The 25,160-nt window shown below is 47.3% G+C and overlaps 1 protein-coding gene and 8 non-coding genes across 10 annotated transcripts; 5 read left to right on the forward strand and 4 right to left on the reverse strand.

The window, feature by feature from the left end:
• Positions 1-9,675: 9,675 nt before the first annotated feature.
• Positions 9,676-9,747, reverse strand: TRNAW-CCA (transfer RNA tryptophan (anticodon CCA)). The gene has a single exon. It is a non-coding gene; the product is annotated as a tRNA-Trp (tRNA).
• A 650-nt stretch (positions 9,748-10,397) lies between these two features.
• Positions 10,398-10,469, forward strand: TRNAW-CCA (transfer RNA tryptophan (anticodon CCA)). Its single transcript has one exon. It is a non-coding gene; the product is annotated as a tRNA-Trp (tRNA).
• Positions 10,470-11,109: 640 nt separating this feature from the next.
• On the forward strand, positions 11,110-11,182 carry TRNAR-ACG (transfer RNA arginine (anticodon ACG)). The gene has a single exon. It is a non-coding gene; the product is annotated as a tRNA-Arg (tRNA).
• A 1,040-nt stretch (positions 11,183-12,222) lies between these two features.
• TRNAR-ACG (transfer RNA arginine (anticodon ACG)) lies at positions 12,223-12,295 on the reverse strand. The gene has a single exon. It is a non-coding gene; the product is annotated as a tRNA-Arg (tRNA).
• A 438-nt stretch (positions 12,296-12,733) lies between these two features.
• On the forward strand, positions 12,734-12,806 carry TRNAR-ACG (transfer RNA arginine (anticodon ACG)). Its single transcript has one exon. It is a non-coding gene; the product is annotated as a tRNA-Arg (tRNA).
• A 706-nt stretch (positions 12,807-13,512) lies between these two features.
• Positions 13,513-13,585, forward strand: TRNAR-ACG (transfer RNA arginine (anticodon ACG)). Its single transcript has one exon. It is a non-coding gene; the product is annotated as a tRNA-Arg (tRNA).
• An 860-nt stretch (positions 13,586-14,445) lies between these two features.
• On the reverse strand, positions 14,446-14,518 carry TRNAR-ACG (transfer RNA arginine (anticodon ACG)). Its single transcript has one exon. It is a non-coding gene; the product is annotated as a tRNA-Arg (tRNA).
• Positions 14,519-15,175: 657 nt separating this feature from the next.
• Positions 15,176-15,247, reverse strand: TRNAW-CCA (transfer RNA tryptophan (anticodon CCA)). Its single transcript has one exon. It is a non-coding gene; the product is annotated as a tRNA-Trp (tRNA).
• Positions 15,248-17,394: 2,147 nt separating this feature from the next.
• LOC106038138 (gallinacin-11-like) lies at positions 17,395-21,964 on the forward strand. 2 transcript variants are annotated; one of them, XR_010830694.1, is made up of 3 exons: positions 17,395-17,857; positions 18,081-18,274; positions 20,805-20,956. XR_010830694.1 is itself a non-coding variant. In XM_013184427.3 (3 exons), the coding sequence occupies exons 1-3, from the start codon at positions 19,800-19,802 to the stop codon at positions 21,821-21,823; spliced, it is 336 nt and encodes a 111-aa protein (XP_013039881.1). In that variant the 5' UTR covers positions 19,708-19,799; the 3' UTR covers positions 21,824-21,964. The 2 variants fall into 2 exon arrangements, 1 of the variants encoding a protein (XP_013039881.1); XM_013184427.3 differs by lacking the exons at positions 17,395-17,857; positions 18,081-18,274 and adding exons at positions 19,708-19,875; positions 21,693-21,964 and having other exon boundaries at positions 20,805-20,933.
• The last annotated feature ends 3,196 nt before the right edge of the window (positions 21,965-25,160 follow it).

Genomic DNA, 25,160 nt, shown 5'->3' on the forward strand with positions numbered 1-25,160 from the left:
AGTGGGTGCATGTTCTTTGAGCACTCATTGCTCCCCACAGGAGTTCATTTTAGGGATGAGTCAAGTTCCCCGCAGACAAAATCAGAATGTGGCAGTGGGGAAGGTGGTGACAACTCTTTGCTGCCGCGAGCAGCATTTGAACAAGCTCCACTTGCTTTCAGGGATGCACCATTTCCCACCTGTGGAACAAACTAAATCTATTACAGAGTCAAATGCTTAACATCTCAGGGGTGCAAATTGCCAGAGTATTCATGGATCTCACCGAAAATCCTTATTTCTTGCAGAAGGAGAGCAGCACTCCAGGAAAGCGAGCACCAGTTTAAGCCTCGCCAGCGCAGGCACAGCCTGCGAATGTCATTCAGTAGGAAAATTCCACCACTTTGGCTCCTAGCAAAAACAAAGACAGGTGCAAGCCGGTTGCTTAAAACCAGGCCAAACCTGTATAAAACGCCCGAAGAGCAGAACCATGTGTACAGCGGCGACCTGGGGCTGGGACACGATGCTGTGAGCGCGGAGCTGTGCCCCGCGGCAGTCAGGGCCAGGAAGGAGTCCTGCAGAGATCTCTGTTGAAGTTTAACTTCCCGAGACGAGCTGGGAGCTCCGGGAGGTGCCTGCCCCAGAGAAATCAGCCTAGGCAAATAGTTTGAAGGGGCTTCACTTAAAATCTTATGCAGGAATACTGCAAGGCAAGTAGGACATAAATAATTTGACAAAAAAAAATGGTAGCTAATGAGAGAAAGGGAAGAAACATTGTATTCTAAAGACATTTAGTTTTGCTTTTGAGATCAGCAAGATGGTCAGATTAACCCAGCAGAAGCTCCTTCACCTGTGCTCCAGCAGTTAAGCACAAAAGGACGTGGTGCATCCTCCGATGGAGATCTCTGGATGCTCATGAAGGGACCAGCACCTCAGAAGGGTGCTCTCTTTATTTTGCTCCATTTACAAATAGGTTTACATTTGTAAATCCATAAGGTATGGATGGACATTTAGGTTCAATCCAATTTTGCTGAATTTTGCCCTGGCAGCGCAGCTTTACAGAGGCATCACTGCAAGTAAAAGCTGAATGGTTGGTGGGGCCAGCTCTTGCAAACGTTGTCTTGTCCTGATAAAGGCTAACACAGAGTGATTGAGTAGATTTTCCCCCTTTCTGCAAGGCAGGTATTTTTCTCGTCTTCTTCCTTCCGTGGATGACTACCTCCAGCTAAACGTAGTTCATTACGATCACTATATACCGTGTTGGTTGCTTTTTTCATCAATGTTTCCTCTCAAGCACAGCTTAGAAGCTAATGACTAGTAAAATGTTGGGATGAGGGTTTTTTAGGGTCTAAGAACCATGGTGCTTTTGGGAGAGGTTATTGATAAAGAGGTACGTGCATTTGGGCAATGGTAAGTCTTGATTTTGCCATTTTAACTATGAGTATGTGTTTAAAACCACATAGGTGTGTGATTATTTAGAAAAGCATGTTCTTACAACCCACTAACACCAAGCTTGTGTTAACATATACTTCAGTATTCTCCTTTCCTAATTACAGCATAAATCCTTACAGTACATGCAGAGTGATTTACGTTTATAGTGCTTCTTAGTCCATTGGTCAAAAACAAAGTAAATTAATGCATTTTGATAATACTTTGTTCTTTTTGACCTTTATCTGAAGCTTCAAATACTTAGAAAAAATTGATAAAAGAAAGTAGACTGAGATCTTATGTTCCTCTCATCATCATCACCAAGTGCACATAGGGCAATTTCAACCACCACACTAAGTTTTCCCTACTTCTGTGGCTGATTGTTCTACTTTTACAGTTTTCCTCATAGGACATTATTGTCAATCAAATTTACAGCTCTCTTCTTGGCAGTGTAGGTGACCTCAGGTGCAGGGTGGTAAGAGATTTCCACTCTGCAGCTCTACCTGGATCCCTTTACACGGATCTACATCCCTTTACATGTAGGCGTATAACTCATAGATCAGGAAAGGAGTAGCTCACACTGATCAGTCTGCAAATCCATGAGTAGGTATGACTACTGCCATGTCCATTTATTAACTTCCCATCCCTTGAGGTGCCTTTTGGGACTGTCTTGCTAAGGGCACGATGAGAATGGGGACATGAGGCCTGGTGTAGCTTCATCCGTATTAATATAAACACTCTGTTCAATACACTTTGCTTTTGAGCAAAATGCTCCCACGTGATTTATCAGTAAAGAGTTTCCTTAAACTTTCTAGAGGAAGAAGAGCATAGCAAAGAGAAAATAGAGAATCCTGACGGGTGAGACACTTCCTAGCATCATCGAAAAGGCAGAGATCTGAGGTGGGCAGAAGAGGCTGGAAGCCACCTGTGCACGTAATGTTCAAGGACGCTGACGTGCTGAGGTCTGGGAACCTGGTCAATTATTATCTATTAGCAGCCTGGCTACCCTTGGTTGCTTTGATCTCCCTTGCATACATCCTCATGTTGCAACCCGTACAGTGATTCAATCAAACAGACATGTACACGCTGGGGCTGAAAATCAGTGTGGTGAATGCAATGTCCTCTGTGCTCCTAAAGTCTGTGCAAAAGGGAGATTCCTGGAGGCGCTGAGGATCCTGTGTGGATGGTATTGTAAGAAACAGCACAAAAACATTCATGTTAAGAATTAGTGTGTACATGACTAGAAACTAAAACACCAGAAGCATTTTCATTAGTGAATGGTGTCTAAATGCTTCTCTCTGTGCAGCACCAAAAAGACTGCTCCTTTGGTCTACCAGGAGGTTTTCTGTTCATTTTTGCACCATCATCATCAAAAACAAAATCCACAGGAGCTCTTGTTAGGGAGGAAGCTGCTAATGCTGTAGCCACAAGAACTGGAGTCACATATATCAGACAGGTCAGTGTGGCATCGACCTTCACCTGCATATGTGTGGTTATTTTCGTGGGTAATAGACAAGCCTGTTGTGTCTGCCATGTTCAAAACCTCATTATAACCTGCTGAGGTGTAGCTAATGCAGTCAGTGGAGCCTGGACAGTGATTCAGCTGACCTGTCTGTGTCTGCACTCTCAGATTAAATAGTGTCAGGACATGAGCACTGAAACCTGATCATCCGTAATATTAAATTATTGGAACGGCCCTGACAGTTTTGACCTCTGCTAGCTCTCTGCCAAAAATTCCTGGGCTGTTTCAGTGATAGGTCCGGGCTAGGAACTGTTCCAGCAGGCAGTCTGATGTGGTAACCTTGTTTTGGCAGCTAAGGAAGGTGCATGATACTATGGCCACACCACACCATAGGATCTCAGGACCTAGAAAAAGGTTCTGTTTACATATATAGAAGTACGGTTTTCCAATCTGTATGTGCAACTAATTATATTGATGGTATTCTTTATTTTTATATATATATATTTTTCTACCGGTTGCAAATGGGGCTTTAACAAGCTGCTCCAGCAGCCACCTCCCTTCCTCCTACCCATAGCTCAGCTGTCTGCAACACCTCTTTGTCTTGCTGCTAGAAATATTTCCTGTGCTTAATTTGGGATTAATTAACTATTACACAGATTGGCATCCTGATTAAATTATGTAGTTGCGCACTCCCTCTGTGCCTGTCTCTGCTTGGGTGCCACTGTCACAAAAGAAAAAAAATCACAGTGATGAGGTGCTTGTTAGAGGCATCTAAATCCCACGCTGGAAGTCAAGTGTCTCAGGTCTGTGCCTCCCTTCTTCGGCACTGTGAAGGATCATTACCAATCTAACAGGCAACAAATCCACGGAGTTAGAAAAGCTGCCTTGAAGTATAATCCTCCAAGGAACAAAGAAAACAAGCCGCATGAAGGACTCCCTTAGAATAAGTAGCTACTCACTTCGCTTTACCTGGTTACTTCATTTCTAGTCCCCTGGAAAGCAGCTTACATCTCCTGAGGTCAATGTCAGAGGCAAACCGTGGTTATGCAACCCATGACGTGATCAGGTACATAATCAATTTCCAATGAACAAATCAGTGCATTGCATAACATGCGCAGGGGCTGGATGGAGCGTTTGCTTTCCCCTCTCCAGTGGGCTGCATCTGCTGGGGACAGGAACAGAAAGGGGAACACCTGCCTGGGGACCAAGATCTCCGTCCTTGTGCCTTCATCACTGCAATGTCTGCTTCTCAACTGCTGTCTTAAGATCTTTCTGTGCAAAGTGGTAGCCCAGGTGAAGCAGAGAGGGAATTTTACCACTGCTGCTGGTTGCATTACGCCTCTACGTGCCCACGTGGTGATGGCTGTGGTTGGGGGACAAGCAGTGAGTGCTGACTTGGGGAGGATTTTCTGGCACTGCAGCTAGTTTCAGTCACTTCCTTGCTTCAACTGTACTATTTGTGGGTTGAAAATAGCTCAGTATAGGACTATGCTATTTCTTAGAAACCGGGAAAAGGACCCTAACCATTTCCTTGATATCTGCTCTCTCTGTCCCCTACATGTCTCCTGGAGATAGGGATAGACCATCAACTATCAGCCTCTGGGAGTGCCGTGGAAATCAGCTCTCTGCCTCCCTCCTTCCTTCATCTCCCCATCCACGGATGCTGCTTCCCCACCATGCTGCCCTCTCTTTTTCACCCTGCTCCTGCTTCCTCCCATGGGCCAAACCTACCTGATTTTCATCAGCTGAAGTTAACAAAACACTCGAGGCTGTTTGCAGGGACTCAGCCCCATCACCACAGTGGCTAAGAGGGTCACTTCCAGTCATGTAAATGTCTCTGCAGAGCCACCCACGGCCATCAGCTCCTGCTCCCCTGAGCATGACTTTGCTGAGAAACCAAGCCTTCAGCAGCACCTCAACCCCCTGCCTAGGACAGGATTCCTCCTGGGTAATGAGCCCAGACGCCAGCAGGCGATGGATGACCTTTGGAAGGCCAGGGTTTGCTAGCAGCAGGCAGGGCTGCATTGCTCAAAAGCCCCCCGTGCAGTTTGCACACCCACGTCTTTGCTGGGGGTGTAAGGCATGGTTTCACCCACCCCCATCTCTGGCCCTTCGGAGGGGCACTGCACACAGCTTCGTGGGCGTTGGTACAAAGAACATGCGTAGGTGTTTGGCTTTGGTATGGGATTACAGGAAAATAAAAAGAAAAAAAGCATGTCTTACAGAAAAAAAAAATACACCTCCTCACAGGCAAGCCCCACGGATCGCTGCTCCTCAGGTGGGACCGGCAAGGCAAAGTCCTCTGAGCTGCCTTTGCTCTTGCTCAGATCTGGATCTACTGTGTGCATCATCTTTCCTCCTGTTTACCTTAATGCTCCACTGACGATGGCTCTGATGTCTTCCGTTCCCCGCCCAGCACACTGGGAAAGGTGGTAAGGAAGTATCTGAATTCTGCTTTCCTTCACACGTCAGTGAAGTCCATGGACATCTCCATCCTGCCGGCTGAACAAAGGCTGCTAGCTCTCTGCTCCTGAGCTGGTAATTCTGAATTTGTTTTCTGAACAGTGGAGACAAATGCATACATTTAGGCACCGGCCTCTTTCAGGTGAGTATTGGGATGCAACAAACAGCACCTGAGAAAGTAATAAATACAAAGCTTCTTAAATCAAAAATAATTGCTTTGTCATTTTGGCTGGTCATTGTGAAAATCCCCAGAAAACAAGGCAGGTATTTCTGAGCAGCTAGAGCTGCAAAATAGTCACAAACATATAAATTCAGCTGACGGCAGCCTCCCTATGACCAGTGGTGGTTGGGTGAATGTTATGTTGAATGCTTTGGTCTGCGGCCATTCCAAATAACTCATCATGGGAACAGGAGTCCTTGTGAATATGCCCATTATCAGATGGACAGGGGGACTTGGAAATCTTGGGGCACTGTGAGCAGGGAACAAACAAAAACATACAGGAAGGGATTGTTTGGAACATCCTCATCCCCAGAGCTGAATGTGGCATCCAGTTCTCCCCCTTCACAGCTCGGCTTACTGCAAAGCAGGGGACTTAAAGCTGTATTTTATTTGGCCTTTTCAGGGAAAACGAGAGACCCAAAGCTTGGGATTTGGATCTTGATAGACTTCTCCATCACTTCTCCATCAGTACTCAGATGCTGAGGAAAGAGGCTTTAGAAGCTGCTAGTGACGCTGTTCCCAGGAGTTGGCCTCCCTCCAAAATCAGGAGGATCTTTGTCCTTGAAAAGGACCAGCAGAACAAAAATGACCAGACCTTGACCACTAACAGGGAGATTTGACCTTGCCCTCAACTCAAACGGGTGTCTTCAGTCGACAGAGCGGAGGGAAATGAAAATGAAAGAGGAAAATGAAAATGAATCTTCCAGTGCAGTCATGGGGTTGTGATGGAAGTGAGCATAGACCCATGACACAAGAGTAGCACAGATGCTTATACAGATGGAAAAATTCCTTGCTGCCTGAAAATGTATTTCAAGTCTCTATACTATCATTTTCATAGACACAGAAAATCCAGAGCTGAACCCAATCTAGTACTGGGAGCAGGGGTCCCAAGTCAGGAAAGTTGGACTTGTGCTCACAGGCTTCATGTACAACTCCGGACAAGATCGTTGCACATCAATATGTAGAGCAAACTGTTTTGTAATAGCAGACCTCAGTAGGAATGATCATGATTTTCTGAGAACTGGATTTGCATTGGAAAATGAAGATATAACCTGAAACATCATTTGGTACAAGGGTTTATATTTTTATAAAATATTTGTTAGCTTTTTCACCTCATACTTTCCCATCGGATATCACCTCAAAGATTTCCTTGGTCATGCAAGCTGGAGAGTTTTAGCTAGAAAAATTCAAAGACCCTTAATATTATGAAATAATTAGGTTTTTAAGTAACCTATAATTCCTTCCCCTGCATGGGAGACCTCAAGTTCTACTGCCTGATAAACCATCCCCTTGATTAAACCTCATCACCAACCAGCTCTTGCCTAAATAGTCACTCAGATCACATTTGTGTTTGTTTTTGTTTTAAACAAGACTTGAAAAAGTCTTAAAAGTTCGGTCCACTGAAGAATGAGAATAATCTGTAAATGTCATCATTTGTTTGAAATGTAAAGACTGTTCTGCAGTGAAAAACTGTCTGCAGTTAAAATGTATTTTTTACCAGAAGTATACCAGAGTAATTCATCCTAGCAGCTGCAATTTATTCAAGTGTGCTAACACTCCCAGCAAAAGCATCTAGCAACTTGTACTGTATCAGTTTGACTTGTAGGAGATCTGCACAAGGAGATAGCTGAGTTTCTTTTCATTCAGAAGAGCCAAAGGGACAGAAAATCACGTTACAGACAGATTGGTGGCATAAATCTCCCTCCTGGTTCAGCAGAGATGACAGCTGAGTGAAAGCAGCCAGTGTGTACGGGTTTTAGCACGTACAGTTTTCAGCTCTGCCACCCTCCCCATGGCATGGCTACATGCAGACCATCCACAGCTAGGTGCCATCTCTGCTGCCTTTGGGTGTTTTCCTTGCTCATTTGTTCTTGGAAGAGCCAGGGATATAAAAAAGCAGTGAGGTAGCGACATCTGGAGGACAGCCACCAAGGAATTCTCACCCAACCCACTGGTGACACACCGATAGCTTTGGGACATGGAGCAGGGGGCCTTTAGGTCTCGGTTCATCAGAAAAATGAGAATGGGAGTCACAGGAGGGTGCACGCTCTAGGTTTTTGGCACAGGGATAGGAACAGTGGAGACACTCTGAAGGAGTTTGCCATCCTTCTTTCATCTGATTCTTCTGTTTTCTGCCTGCGGATGAGATTCCCCAGCAATGTCAGGCTTGGTGCAGCCCCAGGGCTCTCTAGAGCTGTGACGCCCAGCTGTGGGGTGGTCCGAGCCTAAGGACTTCCTATGTTCCCTTCTGCTTCCATCCCCCAAGTCACCAAACAGTGTTTGCACAGCCCCAAAGCCTTCTCTGTCTCTCACGTTGTCCCCTCCCAAAGAATAGATTGGGGGTTCACAAGAGGTTGGGAGGGGACACAACCAGGTAGAGGACCTAAACTAACCAAAGAAGCTTTCCATGCCAGATACGTCATGCTCAGCAATAAAATGGGAAAAGACGAGGCTTAGGGGTTAGCCATCTTTTGCTCAGGAACTGGCTGGGCATCAGTCTACAGCGATGAGTGATTGTCTTGCTTCATTCCATTGTCTTTCTCTCTTCTTCCACTCTTTCTTCACTTATTAAACATGTTTTATCTCAATCCACATTTTTTCTTGCTTTTACTCTTTCTTTCCTCTTCCTCCATCCCTTTGAGGGCGGTAGGGAAGTGAGTGAATGGCTGTGCAGTGCTGCACTGCCTACCAGGGCTAGCTTGCAATGCCTTTTTGGGACATCCCATCTGCCAGATTGCCTTGGCTGATCTTCCTTCCTGACTAAAGGGCATTTTGGTGCCTACATGAACTTTTGAAGATGCTAGTCCAGTATTATGTTCTGTCCAAAACACCAGGAATATTCCTGAGTTCATTAGGGGTGTGAGCTCAAGACTACTTTGTTAGGTGAATCCGACGCTTGTGCTGTTCTCAGGGACTTTGGGGACAATGTTCTCCTCTGCGTGCAGGACACACAACTGTCAGACTTTGCTTGCTGCTAAATGCCTGATCCTGGAACAGGCAGAGCAGCCTGGACCTGCTGCGGATGCTGGGGAAATTACTGTTTTCTGTTTCTCTCTACCCTTTGTTGTCTGTCTCAGTGCTCCTTTGTCTCTTTTCATTATGTTCCCTGTTTATGCCTTTAAAAGTTCACTTTTAAAGAGCCATTAAAAGAGTTCAACTGCTTTTAATGAATTATAACTATGGGCATGCCTCCCAACAGCTTCAAGTCTTTTTTTTTTTTTTTCCAGCCCTCCATCCCCTCTGTCCATCTCATCAAAAAGTGCATGGGAGACCAGGCAGGGAGTAGGCAGGGATTTGCCCTTCCTGACGACTAGTCCTGATAGCTGGGTTTCAGTTCCTCACAGCCAAATGTTTCAACAGAATCAACAGAAAGATGCAATCAGCAGAAAAACACAGTGGGGCAAGTCCAGTGACAGCCACCAAGGTGGTGGGGGACTTGGACACCTGACATATGGGGAGAAACAGAGAGTTGGGTTTGTCCAGCCTGAAGAAGAGTAGGTAAAGGGACATTTACTAGGAGGGTATAGGGGAGATGGACCCAGGCTTTTCTCAGAGTGCACACTGACAAGACAGGAGGCAAAAAATAAAAAATTGCAGCCACAAGACAGATTCCCATAGGGTGCCAAGACCGCAAATGCCAGCGCTGCAATGTTAACTTGTCCTGCTAAGGATCAGGAGACTGCAGGCTGGGCTTGGGGGTGTTCAAGGAACAGTTGGACGTGGTGCTTAGGGACATGGTTTAGTGGGTGACATTGGTGGTAGGGTGACGGTTGGACCAGGTGATCTTGGAGGCCTTTGCCAACCTTAATGATTCTGTGATTCTATGATTTTTTTTTTCTAAATGCCCTGATCCGGAGGCAGATGCACTTGCCTTTGTGTAGGGGTTTCAGGGCCAGGAGAATCAGTGCCAAGGCATGGCACCACGGCTGGGATGTCCAAAAGATATAGGGCGAGGGAAGGATGAAGCTACCCAGATACTTCCCAACACCTAGCCAGCAAGGACAGACCTCTGCCAGGGCTCACTTGCTGCCCTCCACCAGGGCTGTGGGATATGGAGCAGGAGGGCAAAAGAAGCTGTCTGTGGAATGCCCATCCCACAGCACTACCCCACCGTGGTGGGACAGGCTGACCCCGGTGTGATTTGAACACACAGCCTTCTGATCTGGAGTCAGACGCGCTACCATTGCGCCACGAGGTCCGGGATGAGGGATGTCCTCCTCAACCCTCATCCCATACCTCTGATTTTATGGCCAAAGAATGCTCCCTTCGGGAAAGGGATTTTGGGTCCATCTGACGACGGAGTGGGAGCATCATTGCCAGCTGCTCTATTAAGCCTGGAAGGAGGCCTTTAAATGAGGAAGAAGATGAAAATATGACAAGACCACTGCCCAGAACAGCCCCTCTCCTAGGAGAGACATGGTGTCTCCTGCAGAGCCAGTGGGATGGCTCTGCCACTGCCCTGACATAGGCTGTCCCAGACCAACTGATCAGCAGGGCAGGATCTTGTAACACCAAAATCTCTTCTGGCATACACCAGACAGGGTGGATGGTGGCACGAAGCCGGGAGACCCTGGACTCAGCCCACCCAACGGCTCCTGGGAGCTCAGCGCGCAGCCACAAGGCTCAAAGCCCTCACTTCGATTGTGCAAATTCTTTGACTGTGCAAATTCTTTGATTGTACAAACGTCCTCCAGCAATTGAGATTTCTAGGAGAGTGCAAGACCTATCAGAGAGGTAGGGGCAGCTTTCCGGAGGGATGCATGGGCACCCTGCCTGTGGTCACCTCGGGGAGGACACTGGCACCACCCCGACCACATTACGTGCCAGGGAGCCCCACACCAACGCCCTGACCTCGTGGCGCAAGGGCAGCGCGTCTGACTCCAGATCAGAAGGTTGTGTGTTCGAATCACATCGGGGTCAGCCCTGGGCAACGCTCCGCACCCTCTCTATTGCCTCCGCTTTTAGAGACGCCCGTGCTGGCCTTGGCAGAGCAGTGGGGGGTGGCAGCGGCAGGGCCGGGCAGGTCTGAGGGGCCGAGGGCGATGTCCCCAAGGAGGACCATGGCAGTGGGGAGAGGTGGTTTTATCCCAGTGTCTCCTCCTCACCAGGATTAAGGGGGAGGATGTGGGGAGCTCTAGGCTGGTCAGCTTTACCTCAGAGGCTCCATGAACAGCGTGGGGTCCCAAGAGCCGTGTCCACACGCAGCAAGGGCGTGAAGACAGCTATGAAGAGTCCCCATGGATTTCCCAAGGGCAGACCCATCCTGGCCAACGTGGCAGGTTTCTTTGAGAGGTGACGTCTGCAGCAGGCACGAGGGGACAGGGGAACCTCGGTTCTCCTCACCTCTCACAGGATGGCCCCACAGCAGCACAGCCTTGAAGCAGAACCATGAGGCGGCCGGATGGGGTCATGGGCAGTGCCTGGGGGACCAGCAGATGTTCCTACATGCCTGGCACAGCTTGGGATGCTGCTGAAGGGCCTGGTGACGGGCATCGAGGGGGTTTTACACCGTGAGGGACACTGGGCGGCCCAGTGGGGGCACAGGGCTGGTGAAGGGCCGGGGCCAGTGGCGCAATGGACAACGCGCCTGACTACGGATCAGGAGACTGCAGGTTCGACTCCTGCCTGGCTCGGCACTTTTACTCTGCTTTACTCTGCTCATGGTGCCCCAACCCCTTCCATCGGGGTCTTCCTCCTGCTGCCTCTTGTTCAGCCTCGTGGGCTTGTTCTCCGCAGGGTATTGCTAATCCCTGTGATAGGGGCTCCAAAAAGCATTTGTTAGGGGAAAAGTTCAAAGAGGTGCAGAAAAATAGGGGAAAGCACAAAGCTAGACTTGCTCCCTGTTGTCTGTGCCTTGTACTTGCTTGGACTGAGGAGGCCAGTCTTGGACACAACGCCCCAATGTGAAGTGCTAGAAGGGATCAGTAACACCTCATCTTGAGCTGGGGGCACTGCTTTTAACTGCCCAGCCCAGCATGGAGTTGCCCTTCAGGGGTGAAGGGACACACTGATGGTTCCTGTTCAAGTGGTTGTTCTCCAGGACCCTGTATGTCACCCAGCCTGCAGTACTGCATGGCATTATCCCATCCCAGGTGCAGGACATCTCATTTGCCTTTACTGAACTCCTTCTTCCTGTCCAGGTCACTCAGAATGACGGTCGTTCCTGTTGGTGTCAGTCATGAGCTCATCCCACCCCATTTCTGTGTCAGTGAAGATGTTCAACAGCATCAGTGTCAGCACTGATCCCTGAGGAGCAGTAAGAGCCATTAGCCACCTTGTGCACTTCCAGTCCCTGCATAACCCCTCAAACACCATGTCCCAGCCTTTTTTCCAAGCACTCCTTGCCCACAGTTACTCATTAGCCTTCAGCTAGCTTTTGCTCAGTGGTGCTCAGTGGGAGAGCAGATCTCATGAGAAAAACAGGCCCTCAGAGACCTCAGCGGAAATTCTGCCATCCCACAGTCCCAGGAACTCACCTTTCCAGGCCTAAAGTGCCCTGAGGAGTGGTGGCTGTAGAAGCACGTGGCACACTCACAGCTTTGACACGATAAGTTACAAGATGATGCTCCCATGGTACAAACACCAGAGAGATGGGCAAAAGGCCTGAAGGAGGAAGGACCTCAGGAGGAGAGCTGCCCCCTTGCACCTCCAGGACAGCCAGGCCTTCTCAGGGCGAGCCAGGCAGGAGTCGAACCTGCAGTCTCCTGATCCGTAGTCAGGCGCGTTGTCCATTGCGCCACTGGCCCTTGCCCCCAGCCCAAATTGTGCCCCCACCATGTTTTCTGCACCATCTGCGTGTGTTGGTGGCTGGAGGGAACTTGGGGCACTGCTCTTTACAGCCCAGCCCAGCACGGAGTTGGATTTCAGAGGCGAAAGGACACACTGATGGCTCCTGTCCAAGTGGTTGTTCTCCAGGACCCTGTATGTCCGGGGACTTCGGACAGTCACCCAGCCTGCGGTACTGCATGGCACTATCCCATCCCAGTCCCTGACCACACCCCCTCAAGCACCCCATCCCAGCCTGTTTTCCAAGCACCCCTTGCCCAGTTACTCATCAGCCTTCAGCTAGCTTTCACTCAGTGGTGCTCAGTAGGGGCCGACTGGCTCTCCCTGAGCCCCGTCCCATCCCCAGCCCCCTGCAGAGCCCCTGCAGGGATGGGGGTCCCAGGACCCCAGCAGGACCAGGGCCAGTGGCGCAATGGACAACGCGCCTGACTACGGATCAGGAGACTGCAGGTTCGACTCCTGCCTGGCTCGGCATTTTCCTTTTCTCCATATCCTGGCTGTGATGATGGTGACAGGCACTGCTTTCTCCTTTGTGGCCTGCCTTCTCCTGGCTTTTCTCTCTTTTCTCTGGGCTTCTCCCCCACCGCAAGAACAAGGGTAGAAAATGCAATGAAAATAAAAGGTTCATGGGTTGAGATAAGGACAGGGAGATCACTCATCCATTACCATCCCAGGCAAAACAGGTTCAGCATAAGGGCGATTAATGTAATTTAGCACCTATTGCTAACAGACCGGAGCGGTGAGAACTAAAAGCAAACGAATTGGCCATCCATAAGATTTCACTACCCATGGCTCACCAGGCAGGAGGAAGAGGAGGACAGACCATGCTGCTTTGGGCTCAGCTAGGAATCACAGCTCCGTTGAGCCCTGGGATGATCCAAGCGCTTGATTGACTGGCAGTCACAGACGGACCTCCCGTGGGGCAGCAGGGATGTCCCCTCTGACCCACCAGAGCAGCTGAGGAGCTGGTGCCACCATCTTCCCTTGCTGCCTGGCCTCCCAGGGGGAGGACTCAGCACAGACACCATGGCAGGATGGGTGCTGTCCTCACCCTCATGGGTGGGTAAGGCAAGGCTATCATGGGTGGGGATGGAAGGAGCTAGTCTTCGCAGTTCCCTCCAGCCACCAACAGGCAATGCAGAAAACACAGTGGGGGCACAATTTGGGCTGGGGGCAAGGGCCAGTGGCGCAATGGACAACGCGCCTGACTACGGATCAGGAGACTGCAGGTTCAACTCCTGCCTGGCTCGCCCTGAGAAGGCCTGGCTGTCCTGGAGGTGCAATGGGGCAGCTCTCCTCCTGAGGTCCTTCCTCCTTCAGGCCTTTTGCCCATCTCTCTGGTGTTTGTACCATGGGAGCATCATCTTGTAACTTATCGTGTCAAAGCTGCGAGTGTGCCATGTGCTTCTAAAGCCACCACTCCTCAGGGCACTTTAGGCCCAGAAAAGTGATTTACTGGTACTGTGGGATGGTAGGATTTCTGCTGAGGTCTCTGCGGGCCTGTTTTCCTCATGAGCTCCACTCTCCCACTGAGCACCGCTGAGCAAAAGCTAGCTGAAGGCTAATGAGTAACTGTGGGCAAGGAGTGAGGGCTCTGACACGCTTGGGTCCTTGCATCCTGACCTGGTGGCACAAGGGCAGCACATTGGCACCCAGGTGAGGCTGGTGGCTGAGTCACACCAGGGTTGGACTTGGGGTGTCCCTGTGGGCAGGTGGCCTGCCCATGCTCCCTGTGGGCCCCATCTGTGCTGCACGCAGGACTTGGCAAGTTGCTGACAAATGCAGCAAGACGGAGGTGAGATGGAAAGGCAGACGGGGCCTGGAGCATGTCGTCTACCAGGTCAGAGTGCTGCATCAGTTCGGCCTGAAGGGGAAGAGTTAAGGAGGGATCTACATTTTGCTGTGGGATTTGTTGTGGTGTCCCTTGCACTAGGTTGGCCCTAACTCTTCCCCTTTTGGGATGCCCAGCTCTGCCATAAGGGCCTGCAGGGCAGGAGGCTGCTGCATTGCTTTTACCCTGCAGAGAAGAAACCCATGAGGCTGGACGAGAGGCAGCAGGAGGAAGACCCCGATGGAAGGAATTGGGGCACCACGAGCAGAGTAAAAGTGCCGAGCCAGGCAGGAGTCGAACCTGCAGTCTCCTGATCCGTAGTCAGGCGCGTTGTCCATTGCGCCACTGGCCCCGGCCCTTCACCAGCCCTGTGCCCTCACTGGGCCGCCCAGTGTCCCTCACGGTGTAAAACCCCCTCGATGCCCGTCACCAGGCCCTTCAGCAGCATCCCAAGCTGTGCCAGGCATGTAGGAACATCTGCCGGTCCCCCAGGCACTGCCCGTGACCCCATCTGACCACCTCATGGTTCTGCTTCAAGGCTGTGCTGCTGTGGGGCCATCCTGTGAGAGGTGAGGAGAACCGAGGTTCCCCTGTCCCCTCTTGCCTGCTGCAGACGTCACCTCTCAAAGAAACCTGCCACATCGGCCAGGATGGGTCTGCCCTTGGGAAATCCATGGGGACTCTTCATAGCTGTCTTCACGCCCTTGCTGCGTGTGGACACGGCTCTTGGGACCCCACGCTGTTCATGGAGCCTCTGAGGTAAAGCTGGCCAGCCTAGAGCTCCCCACATCCTCCCCCTTAATCCTGGTGAGGAGGAAGCACTGGGTCTTAACCCTGCAGCCAGCCACTTCTCCCCGAGGCCATGATCTGATCCTCCTTGGGGACATCGCCCTCGGCCCCTCAGACCTGCCCGGCCCTGCCAGTGCCACCCCCCACTGCTCTGCCAAGGCCAGCACGGGCGTCTCTAAAAGCGGAGGCAATAGAGAGGGTGCGGAGCGTTGCCCAGGGCTGACCCCGATGTGATTCGAACACACAACCTTCTGATCTGGAGTCAGACGCGCTGCCCTTGCGCCACGAGGTCAGGGCGTTGGTGTGGGGCTCCCTGGCACGTAATGTGGTCGGGGTGGTGCCGGTGTCCTCCCCGAGGTGACCACGGGCAGAGTGGTCTGGTGGTGTGATGGACAACACCTGGCTGGGATCAGGAGACTGCAAGGCTGATTCTTGCCTATTGTGACCTAATATGGTGCCCATGACCTTGCCATGGTGGAAATGGTGGGGATCAGGCTGCCCTGGTGTTCCTCTAGGAGTGTTGGGTAACCGAACTTGGGCTTTGCCTTGGCTCTGCCCCCCTCCCTTTTCTTTGTCACGTCTTCTGTGACAGTATGACCTTTTTATATCAGAAATCCATCAGGCATTTTTCTCAATTATAACAAGAGTGACATCCTTTTTATAGGTCCTGTTTCATCTGAACCTACTTGAGGACTGGATAGAGGCAGGGCAGCAGCACCAGCACCTCTGTCTTTCCCATTCCCGTACCCCTTCTCTTTCAAAGTGTGCTGTTTCCTGTTCAACCCATGTCTGTTTTGCTCCACTTTCATCATTTCCCATCACTCTGCCTTCAGCCTAATGTCAAAAATTCTGACATCTTTGCAGTCAGTTCTTACTTGCCATGAGCTCATGTTAACAACCTTCGAATGAGAGCTCTGACGCTGCTGCTAGTATTTATTTTTCTTTCTAAAGAAAATAAACTCTTTGAGTGTACAAGTTTTGACGAAGTGCAGTATTTATCACAGCTATTAAGAATGTCCCATTTCAGTAAATCCTTGGTGAATGAGGATAAAATAATGAGAGAAAGGTCATAAAAGCAAATAAAAATTAACCCCAAAGCTACTGGAATGTTATAAGTGATAGTTTAATAGACACATAAATTTTCTGCAATGGATATAGTTGTCTAACTATGCTTAAAGCAGTTTGCTTGACTTGTATAGTCAATGAGTTTCTTGTCCATAGTCTGTATGTACTGTGTATAAATGCAGTAGATTAATATTAATTAGGAGGAAAAGAGTGCTGCTGAATTTTATCAGATTTCTATTAACGGATAATTGTGGGGGTAACAAATCCCAGCATTCTCACCTGGGCTAATCCTAGAATCATTAGGGTTGGAAAAGACCTCCAAGATCTAGTCCAAATGGTAGGGTGCAAGTCTATACGGAAATGCTCTTACATGAAAAAAATAAATCTGAGCAAAACACTATCCGAAACCCTTCCTATACAAGTTTTTGAAAATGATCTTAATTTTTAAATGAAGTAATTGGCATCATGTGGTGACCATTTTCCAACTGTAAAAGGTATCATTGACTGGCAAGGCACGAAGTGCTAGGGGAACACCTGCTGGGGTGGCATTCTGCCTTAGACACCTGAATGTGCCTGCAAGGAAGGTGCCTACCTGTGCACTGAGCAGCAGAGCTCCCATTGTTACTGTAGTTACATGGTTTTATGTAATTATGTGCTATATAAAGTTGTATAAAGCTATAACAAGTTAAGATTATAGTTGCATATTTGTCCTGAACGTGGGGCACTCACTCCATCAAGCTCGGTGTCTGAAACCAAACCTCTTCCCTGCTCTCCAGACCTATTAAAGATCATCAGATGTTTCCTCTAAATTAGCAATGCAGAAGACAGAGAAAGGAGGCGGGCAGCTCCCTGTCAGCCTGAGCAAGCCCTGCCCCACAAGACCTTTTCTCTCTTCCCACTCAAGCCTCCCACAAGAGGGAGCCATGAGCTAGATCATGGGCTCCACCAGCCGCAGAGCCAGGCAGGAGATGCTTTTTGCTCAGTGAAGGAGCATCCTTCCCCAGGCCAGGCTGGAAATTCAGCTTATTTATCATTTACCAAAATTATATATATAAATATATATATATATATATGTTATATATATATTTATTATATATTTTATATATTTAAATAAATACATACATATATTTATTATATATATATACTTTATATATATATATAAAGAGGATTTTGATTGTTAGATCATTAGAAAAGCACTCCTCTTCTAGCAGGTGATTAACATGCTTGAGGTACTGTATCTCTCCTTCATTTCCCATAGGAAAAAATAAAATAAAATAAAATAAATAAAAATAAAATAAAATAAAATAAAATAAAATAAAATAATAAAATATAAAATAAAATAAAATAAAATAAAATAAAATAAAATAAAATAAAATAAAATAAAATAAAATAAAATAAAATAAAATAAAATAAGGTGAACATTTCTGGTCTTTAATTAAGCAGAACAGGGACGTTTTTTGCAATTTTAAAAATAAGTTTACAAAATCAGAAGTCTAGATTCCTGCTCCAGCCTGATGAAGTGCAATGTTGGATCTTGTCTGAGAGCTGAGACGTTCCCCTTGGCTTCAGCTGGAATCCGAGACAGCTGATGTTTCCCCATCAGCGCCTTGTTTCTTCCATTTCTCTGCAGTGCCTGCAAGGGACCCAGACAGACCTCCTGCCACATGGCTGCTCGGGAGACCCAATGGCGCCTGCGAATCTGAAGTGAAAAGCTAAGACAGAAGCCAGAAAAGTGGAGAACAATGCACGTTAACCGAGGGGAAGGCTGCTATTGTTGACATCGAGGCCACTGGGTCAGAACAACATCCATAAATATCACGTGCAGGAACAGGCTCAAGTAGGTGGCACTGTTTTTGAAATAAAATAAAAATAAAATAATAAAATAAAATAAAATAAAATAAAATAAAATAAAAATAAAAATAAAAAATAAAATAAAATAAAATAAAATAAAATAAAATAAAATAAAATAAAATAAAATAAAATAAAATAAAATAAAATAAAATAAAATAAAATAAAATAAAATAAAATAAAAACAACACTTCCTTTTTTTTTGTTGACAGAAAAGTGACAAAGCATTTCCTCAGGACTCCTTGGAGCAGTCAGTGGGCAAACACCTGTTTCTGGCTTATGGGCACCCCCAAAGCACTTGGTGCTGGGGAAGAGACCAGCATGAGCACGCTGGGTTGAACAGCTTCCGTAATAGCTACAGCATCCTGCAGTGCTGACCGCTTCCAACACATCAAGATTTTGCTTTGTAAGTAGCAAAATTCTGTTTTTAACAATACAGCAAGTTCCAGAAAATGAAGTCCTGGCGGTCAGAGCACAAACCAAGCCAGTTAATTGCAGGCTGCTCTAACACCTTGCTCTTGGCAAAAGGCTCTGGACTTGAGGAAGCAAAGCCTGGGAGAGCAGTGGTACACGCTGAGTCCTCCCTGGGAAGGCTTTCTGCCATTTTCTGCATGATTTCACCTAAACGCCTCACAAAACCAAACGGGCTTTGTCCAGAAAGGCTGGTGCGTTCTGACTGACACGTGTTTTCCATACGATGCACAGCACTTCCAGGCTGAATGCAAGTGTAAACCCCTGAACCTTAACTAATCTGCAGCTTTCCTTACTGACCTGCTGCTCTACCTCTGAGGTGTAAGCTCTTCTCAGTTCTTCTACATTCTGCTGAAGTTCAGGTGCTTGCTCTGAGTGAAACAAGAGTGGAGATGGAAATGCCCTGTGATGTGTGCTGGCTTGACCTGGATGGGTTAACTCACCACCTGGGTGTTTTCCAAGGCGTCTGAGAGCAAAACGAGCAAACGCAGGATCCAGGAGACGTGGTTGTCTGTCAAGATCTGCACTTTCTTGTGCATTTCACCTTTCTTCACATCTTCTGATTGCCCTGCTCTTCTTTATTTTCCAGCATTTCCAAGATAAACCAAGTAGGGTGCAAGTCAACCACTCCTGTCGTTTCAAGGAAAGGGTCCAAGATGTCCTGAATGAGTCAGGAGCCTAGGAGAATATTAAATAGTGCTTACTCAACTATATGTAGGTGTTTACATCTCAGTGTCTGAACCTATTGGGCATTTGGCCTCACAAATCTTAGGTGGTATGAATGGCATCCAGTTGCCCCGTAGTCATATGCAGACTGTCCCAGAGGTTCTGTATCTGAGGTGGTAGTCCCACGAGAAGTCTTGGAAACCCTAGAGCAGCCCAAAGGAGTTAGGCCTATGCATATGGGCAAGGGCATTGAGTCCAGATTGTCAAGCCAACTAATATTTTCAGAAAGAAAATTAGTTATTTAGTTGGTTCAAATTTTGATTCCAGGGTAGGCTAATTCCATACAAAATTAGTTGTTGATGAATGGAGACTGCAAACACTGCAGCAGCACCTTGAGCCCTCTGCTATTGCCAATATCATAATTAATCTCCCGGGTGCCTCCTCTCCCACCAAAATGATGACAGGCTTTCTCCAGGCAGTCCATTCCCAACCACCTTGATCTTTGAGGTTAACAAGTAATGAAGCTCTCTGGGCAGGTCGATATTGAGAAGCGGCCTTCCCAGTGGCTTGGTAAGGAGGTGTAGCTACCTCTCAGCTTGCTTTTGTGCCCCTCTGCCATTGTTCAGGTTTAGCAGCGTGCAGCGGTCAAGCTGTACTCGTGGCTCTGTGGCCCGCCTTCCATGCTCACCACTGCCAAAGTCCCCGGACGGCCAGCTCTGTTCCCACAGCCCTATAAAGCAGGAGTGCTCCTTCCTCCCCTGCTCCACATTGCTGTGCTGTGGTCCCGTCTCCTTATGCTGGGACCTCCTACCATGAAGCTCTTCTCCTGCCTAGTGGCTGTTCTCCTCTTCCTCTTCCAGGCAGCTCCAGGTAAGGGGCAAGAACCATGTGGGGTCTGCATTTACAGGGTCAGAGTCTTGTTGCTACTCCTTTTAGGGACGCTCCCCATTAGTCCTGGAACTCAAGTGAAAGGTGAAGCCAAAGCGACCAGATATCAAACCAGAACTTTCTGACGGAAGGCCCTGCTTAAACCACAACAGGGTTGCTGGCTTCTCAAAACTCCTTGAAGTTTCTTTATGGCCTTTCGTGACACTGCTGGAAGAAGGCACCATGGAAATGATCTACCTCTTCATAACCCAGGGTCACAAGTCCTCTCTTTTAAGTACTGTAGGAAAGGGACAGAGGCATTCCCTTGTATTACTCAGGTAGAACTACACCAGAGAAGTTTGTGTTGGCTCTGTGAATATGCTGGCTCCCCTTCCTCAGCCCTTCTGTTGCCCCAGTTCATTTACTGACTGTGCTTTTAGCCTAACTTCTTCATATTTAAGGAAATTCCCCCTTCTTGGGGTAAAGCTTTCAAAAACGGAAGGAACTGGGCAAGTCTGCTCTCCCTTGTAACTGGACCAGATCCCAACACTTGGTTTTGTGCAAGGTATAGGTACATCTCAAGGCATACAAGCACCTTGCTGTCCCTTCCATGACCAACCTGCAGCACTGCAGTCCCAGAACTAAGGGGCATCCAAAGGCTGAGCTGTCCCCGCCCACTAAAAGGATAGGATATGATCAAGGTCAGGATATGATCAGAAACAACAGCTATCTTTTTCTCTGGTTGTACAAAGGCCTTCCTTGGAGTCTTGTGAGGTCCACGAGGCTTCTCTGAACTTCTGGAGAATCTGTCTTGTGCTTTTGGGGTATTTGTATCAGAACCCTATTAGGGGTTCATGGGGTTTCAGGAGGAGGAAGACCGTGGGAAATGGACTGATCCCGCAGCATAAGTGGGAATGCTGTTCTTCCTGTAGGTCTCGGCTTGCCCAAAGACACCTTACGTTGTGTTCGCTACCACGGTTTCTGCTTCCAACCAAAAGCCTGCCCACCGCCATTTGCTGCATTCGGAACTTGCTCTGAACGTCAGAAAACCTGCTGCATAGGTACGTATGGAAACCCTGCCCGGGCAGGCAGCATTTGGAGAGGAGATTAGTTGGGGGCCTGCTGACTGCATCCACACTGCTGGGTTTAACAGGCCCCAGCTGACCTCTTCCTCATAAATTTGTCTAATCCTTTCTGGACTTGCTTATTTTGGAGCTCCTCGGTAGTCAATGAATATCATTATGTCTATACATGCTTTATATCCAGCTGTGCTGGTCTGACCTAAAGTTCATCCAGCATCCTGTATCTGACCATGGCCAGAGGTGGATGCTCCTCTACAGTTAGTTTGTGTGGCTGCACAATGAGTATAATGAGCACCACAAGGGTGTAATTACACTTTCCCATACATTCTCCCGGCTTTCATGAATTTGCAGCTCAGGACTTTTAAATCTAGACATCCTTGTGTTTTAAAAGTCCTTACTGGATTTTTTCTCTTAAGTTACAAATTTATTCTGTATGTTTTAAAACCTCTTCCCTTGTGATTTTATTCTGTACTGCAAATGGAACAAATAGTCATTCTGCAGCCATCTTCTTCATAAGTTTACAATATTCCTCCTTCAGTTATTTCTTTTCTTAGATGGTAGACCACAAATTTCTCTTCTTACAGAAGTGCTCTGATTAGCCCCATAGTCCTTTGTGTCTTTACATTTGAAGACATAGGAACCAGAACTTCATGATAATTTCCATGTATGAGTGTGTCAGTGGTTCAGATAGCGATGCAATTATGTTTTCTGTTTTGATTTAAATCCTTTTCATTCCAGACGCTACATCAAACCTCCATACTTGTCAAGAAGAAGGGGGCCATTGCGTACCTCCGAAAATCAAATGTCTGCAAGGGCAGCTGGGACTTTGCCCTCGCAAAGGATGGAAGTGCTGCAAAGAAGTGCAATAAAGACTTCACAGAACTGCAGAAAACCACAGAAATGCATGGACAAGAAAACAAACAAGCTTTCTTCCTGGTGTTGTAGAGAAGCTGTCTGGCTTTCTCAACATATGAAGTATATAATTACTTACAGCCAATATGTTTTTTTTTAATCTATATAACAAAGGCAATAAATATTAAACAAAGAGTGTAACAGTCACATAAATGCTCAGAAAGAGGCAGAATGTCTCTGCCTTACACCCACGCAGAGAAATCCACAGAAGCATAGCCGTTACGCCCTTGGAAACCACATCCCCTCGTAATCTAGACTCGACCTCCCTCCCTCTTCTGTCCTGCCATGCAGCTTGTAGTGCAGCACTTGGGCTCCCTGCCTGCTTGAACTTCGCAGCCTTCTGGAAGGCGGCTGCCGTCGTTCTGCCTGCAAAGCCCCCAGCACGTTGAGGTTTCCTGAGACTGCTGGTGCATGTCACAGCAGCCAGGATGAGACCTTGCTGCTCAGTAGCTCCAGGGATCCTGGGCTAGGCGCTGTGTCTGGATCAGGCTGTGGTGGGAAGACTCAGCTCTGTAGTGGTTGGAAGCCTTTGGTTGGCGTCTTCCTCCAAAATGCACTCTTTGGTTTCATTCCTTGGATGCAGTTAGACAATTCTTGGGAAATACTGAATGTGCTCAGCTCTTCTCCAGCCCTTTGTCAGTCAAGAGGGTTTTTGGGGAGGTCAGCACCTCTCAAGATGCAACCGATGTCTGCAGAGCAAAAAGCTCACGAGTTCTCAGTAATTAGAATCATTTGTGCAGAACTGTGCCAGCAGATGCAACCTCGATTTAATCGGCCTTTTTTAGAGAGCTATTTTTCAGAAAATGGTATGGGATCATCCTATCTTTGCTCCAAAGCAAAGCCTCTTTGCATAATTCTGCATCAGGAATAAGATGACCATTTGTGACAATGACATCTTTTCCTTCTACTAAAGAAATAGGTACAGTGACTTTTCAGTGACTGCCTCGCACTAGCATTGCTATTGCAATAACTACATTTTTTTGGCACTGTAGTTTGATTTAGGGGCCTAAACCTCTCTGCACAGGGTTTAATGGAAATGTATAATCTGTGTAACAAGGAAACGGTGTAAGTTTGTCTAAACAGACATGGAAATACCACACATACAGGCTTGGTAGAAGGGAACTGGGATTTTGTTGAATGCTGTCCTTTCTCTACCTAATATAGATGTGTTTCATGGGTTGCTTCAACTGGTGGGAATATTCCAAATCTGTTCCATACTGTCCATGTGGTACACCCTTCCTGATTAGCTGAGAGCTCAAGTATTTCTGGTTTATTGTCAATTAATAAAGATTTATTTATTTTTGCAGAAATGTTTGAACAAACACTCTTGAAATTCACGCCCTGTGAATGCTTCTGAAACTCAGTCACAGCAGTATTTCTTACAAGGAAGTACTGAAAAGAAACCTATGTATGCACTGCTTACAAATGTGGAAATTAACACAAAGTTCTTTGTTCTTATAAGTTTTTTTTTCCTTTTTTTTATTTTTTTTTCACTATGTACGCTTTATGCCTATACATGAAAACTCCTGCTTCTCTGCCAAAAAAATGCCACTTGACTGTGCTTGTGTATTGGTCCCAAATGTTAATACGACTGGTATTTCTTTCCTGCCAAAGCTCTCTGAAGACATAAACAGACAGGTAAGCGAGGAAGATGTAAATCAAGATAAATTTTAAGTCTCATGGGTGCATACAGATGCCAGTCTCCAATGCTTAATCAGTCCGGTGAGCTGGACACAAGCCATATGGATATATATACTCTCCAAGAAATGTCCCACAGGTAATACGCCCTTATACGTAATAATACATGGGAAATTTATGGCCTTTCTCAGCCCAAATCGGCCTCTCATTAGTATCTAGAGACCCATGGTGTCCTCCTAAAAACATGGTGTCCCGTGTGTCCACCCTACAAACACCCTTCTTGCAATGATGCCCAGAGAAAGCTTCCAGCTAGTGCAAGGGTTTAATCAGTTTAAATTAAATCAGTTTAACTGATTTTCTCTATTAACTGTTTTCCTCAATGAATTCTTTGCACTCTTTTAATACCTCTGAGGGTGTTTTCTTCCAAGTCTATTGCTGGCAGCTCAAGATGTGTTTTACATAGGTATTCCCTGAGATTGTGCCATGAATCAGGCAGATGTGTGTGTCTTACAGCTGGAAAGAGTGGAACCTTTCCCAAAGCCACAAATTTTTTAATCTAGCATGGATTAGTAATGGGGAAGAAAGATTTAGAAATTATTTATCGTTTTTTTAAGCCGTTGGGCTTTGACTGTAGGCTGCCCTTTGTAATTTTGGCTAGACAAGAAGGAAAGCAATTAATACAACTACACAGAGGGGAAAAAAATCCCTCAAGAGAGGAAAAAAGCCACAAATATATAACTATTATGTGGTAGACGTCAGAACAAGCTTATGTTCTGCCTGCACCAGTTGATTTGAGTTATATTAGGAGCTTTAAATGTCAGCAGCATTTCCTGGAGGAGTCTTGGAAGAACAAGCAAGAGCAAGAAGTATAGCTGCAGATGGCTCGTCTGCTTCAGAAGTGGGCAGGAGGAGCCTATATTCTTTCATTTCACAAGAAACTGAGGTTTTTGAGGAAAGTGTGTCAATGAGCATGTCTGAGGCACTGTAGGAAGCTGCTGTCGCCGGCTCTCTGCCTCTCACCAGGCATCGTGCCGTGGAGGAAGGAAACAGTGGCTTGCAGAGCTCCCTCTCTTTACCGTCCTCCTGATTTGCCTGGTCTTGCTTATCAGCATCACATCGCTTTACAGGACTGAAAGCAATTAATCTTGAGTCACTCCACCATTTCCCTGCCTCTGTGGTGGCTGATGGACACGGGCAGAGCAAGATCTGCACGCTGAAATCCAGCTGGCACAGATGGGAAAGCCAGACAGGTTTGAGCACACAAACCTTTATCCAGACCCAAACCAAAAGCAGCATCTTCCAAAGCTCCGTGCAGGCTGAGAAAACTCTTTGCTGACACATACTTGATGGTCTGTGGAAACCAGGCAGCTCTGTGAGCCAGGAACCTCCTCCCCACTGACTCAGGCAATCAGATAACAAATGGAGCCATGAATTTTAGCTCCCTGGCCCACCTTTGAAAGGTGTTTTTTGCTTTTCCCCTAAGATTGGGAGATGGTGTGATGAAGCATTTCCTTTTTTTTCTTTTTTTTTTTTTTTTTTTTTTTTCTCTTTTGGACCGCAACCAATTGTTTGTACAAGTTTACACTTGTGCAGGGTGGTTGCCTGGTTTTGCCTGCTTAGTTACGTCCCTCATCACACAACACACCAGCCACAAAC

This window comes from Anser cygnoides, chromosome 3 (genome assembly GCF_040182565.1).
Source record: "Anser cygnoides isolate HZ-2024a breed goose chromosome 3, Taihu_goose_T2T_genome, whole genome shotgun sequence".
NCBI lineage: Eukaryota > Metazoa > Chordata > Aves > Anseriformes > Anatidae > Anser > Anser cygnoides.

Coding starts and splice junctions, on each gene's coding strand:
- LOC106038138 (XM_013184427.3), top strand. CDS start 19,800: ATGCTGGGACCTCCTACCATGAAGCTCTTCTCCTGCCTAGTGGCTGTT. Junction 19,876..20,804: donor CCTCTTCCAGGCAGCTCCAG/GTAAGGGGCAAG, acceptor TTCTTCCTGTAG/GTCTCGGCTTGCCCAAAGAC. Junction 20,934..21,692: donor TCAGAAAACCTGCTGCATAG/GTACGTATGGAA, acceptor TTTTCATTCCAG/ACGCTACATCAAACCTCCAT.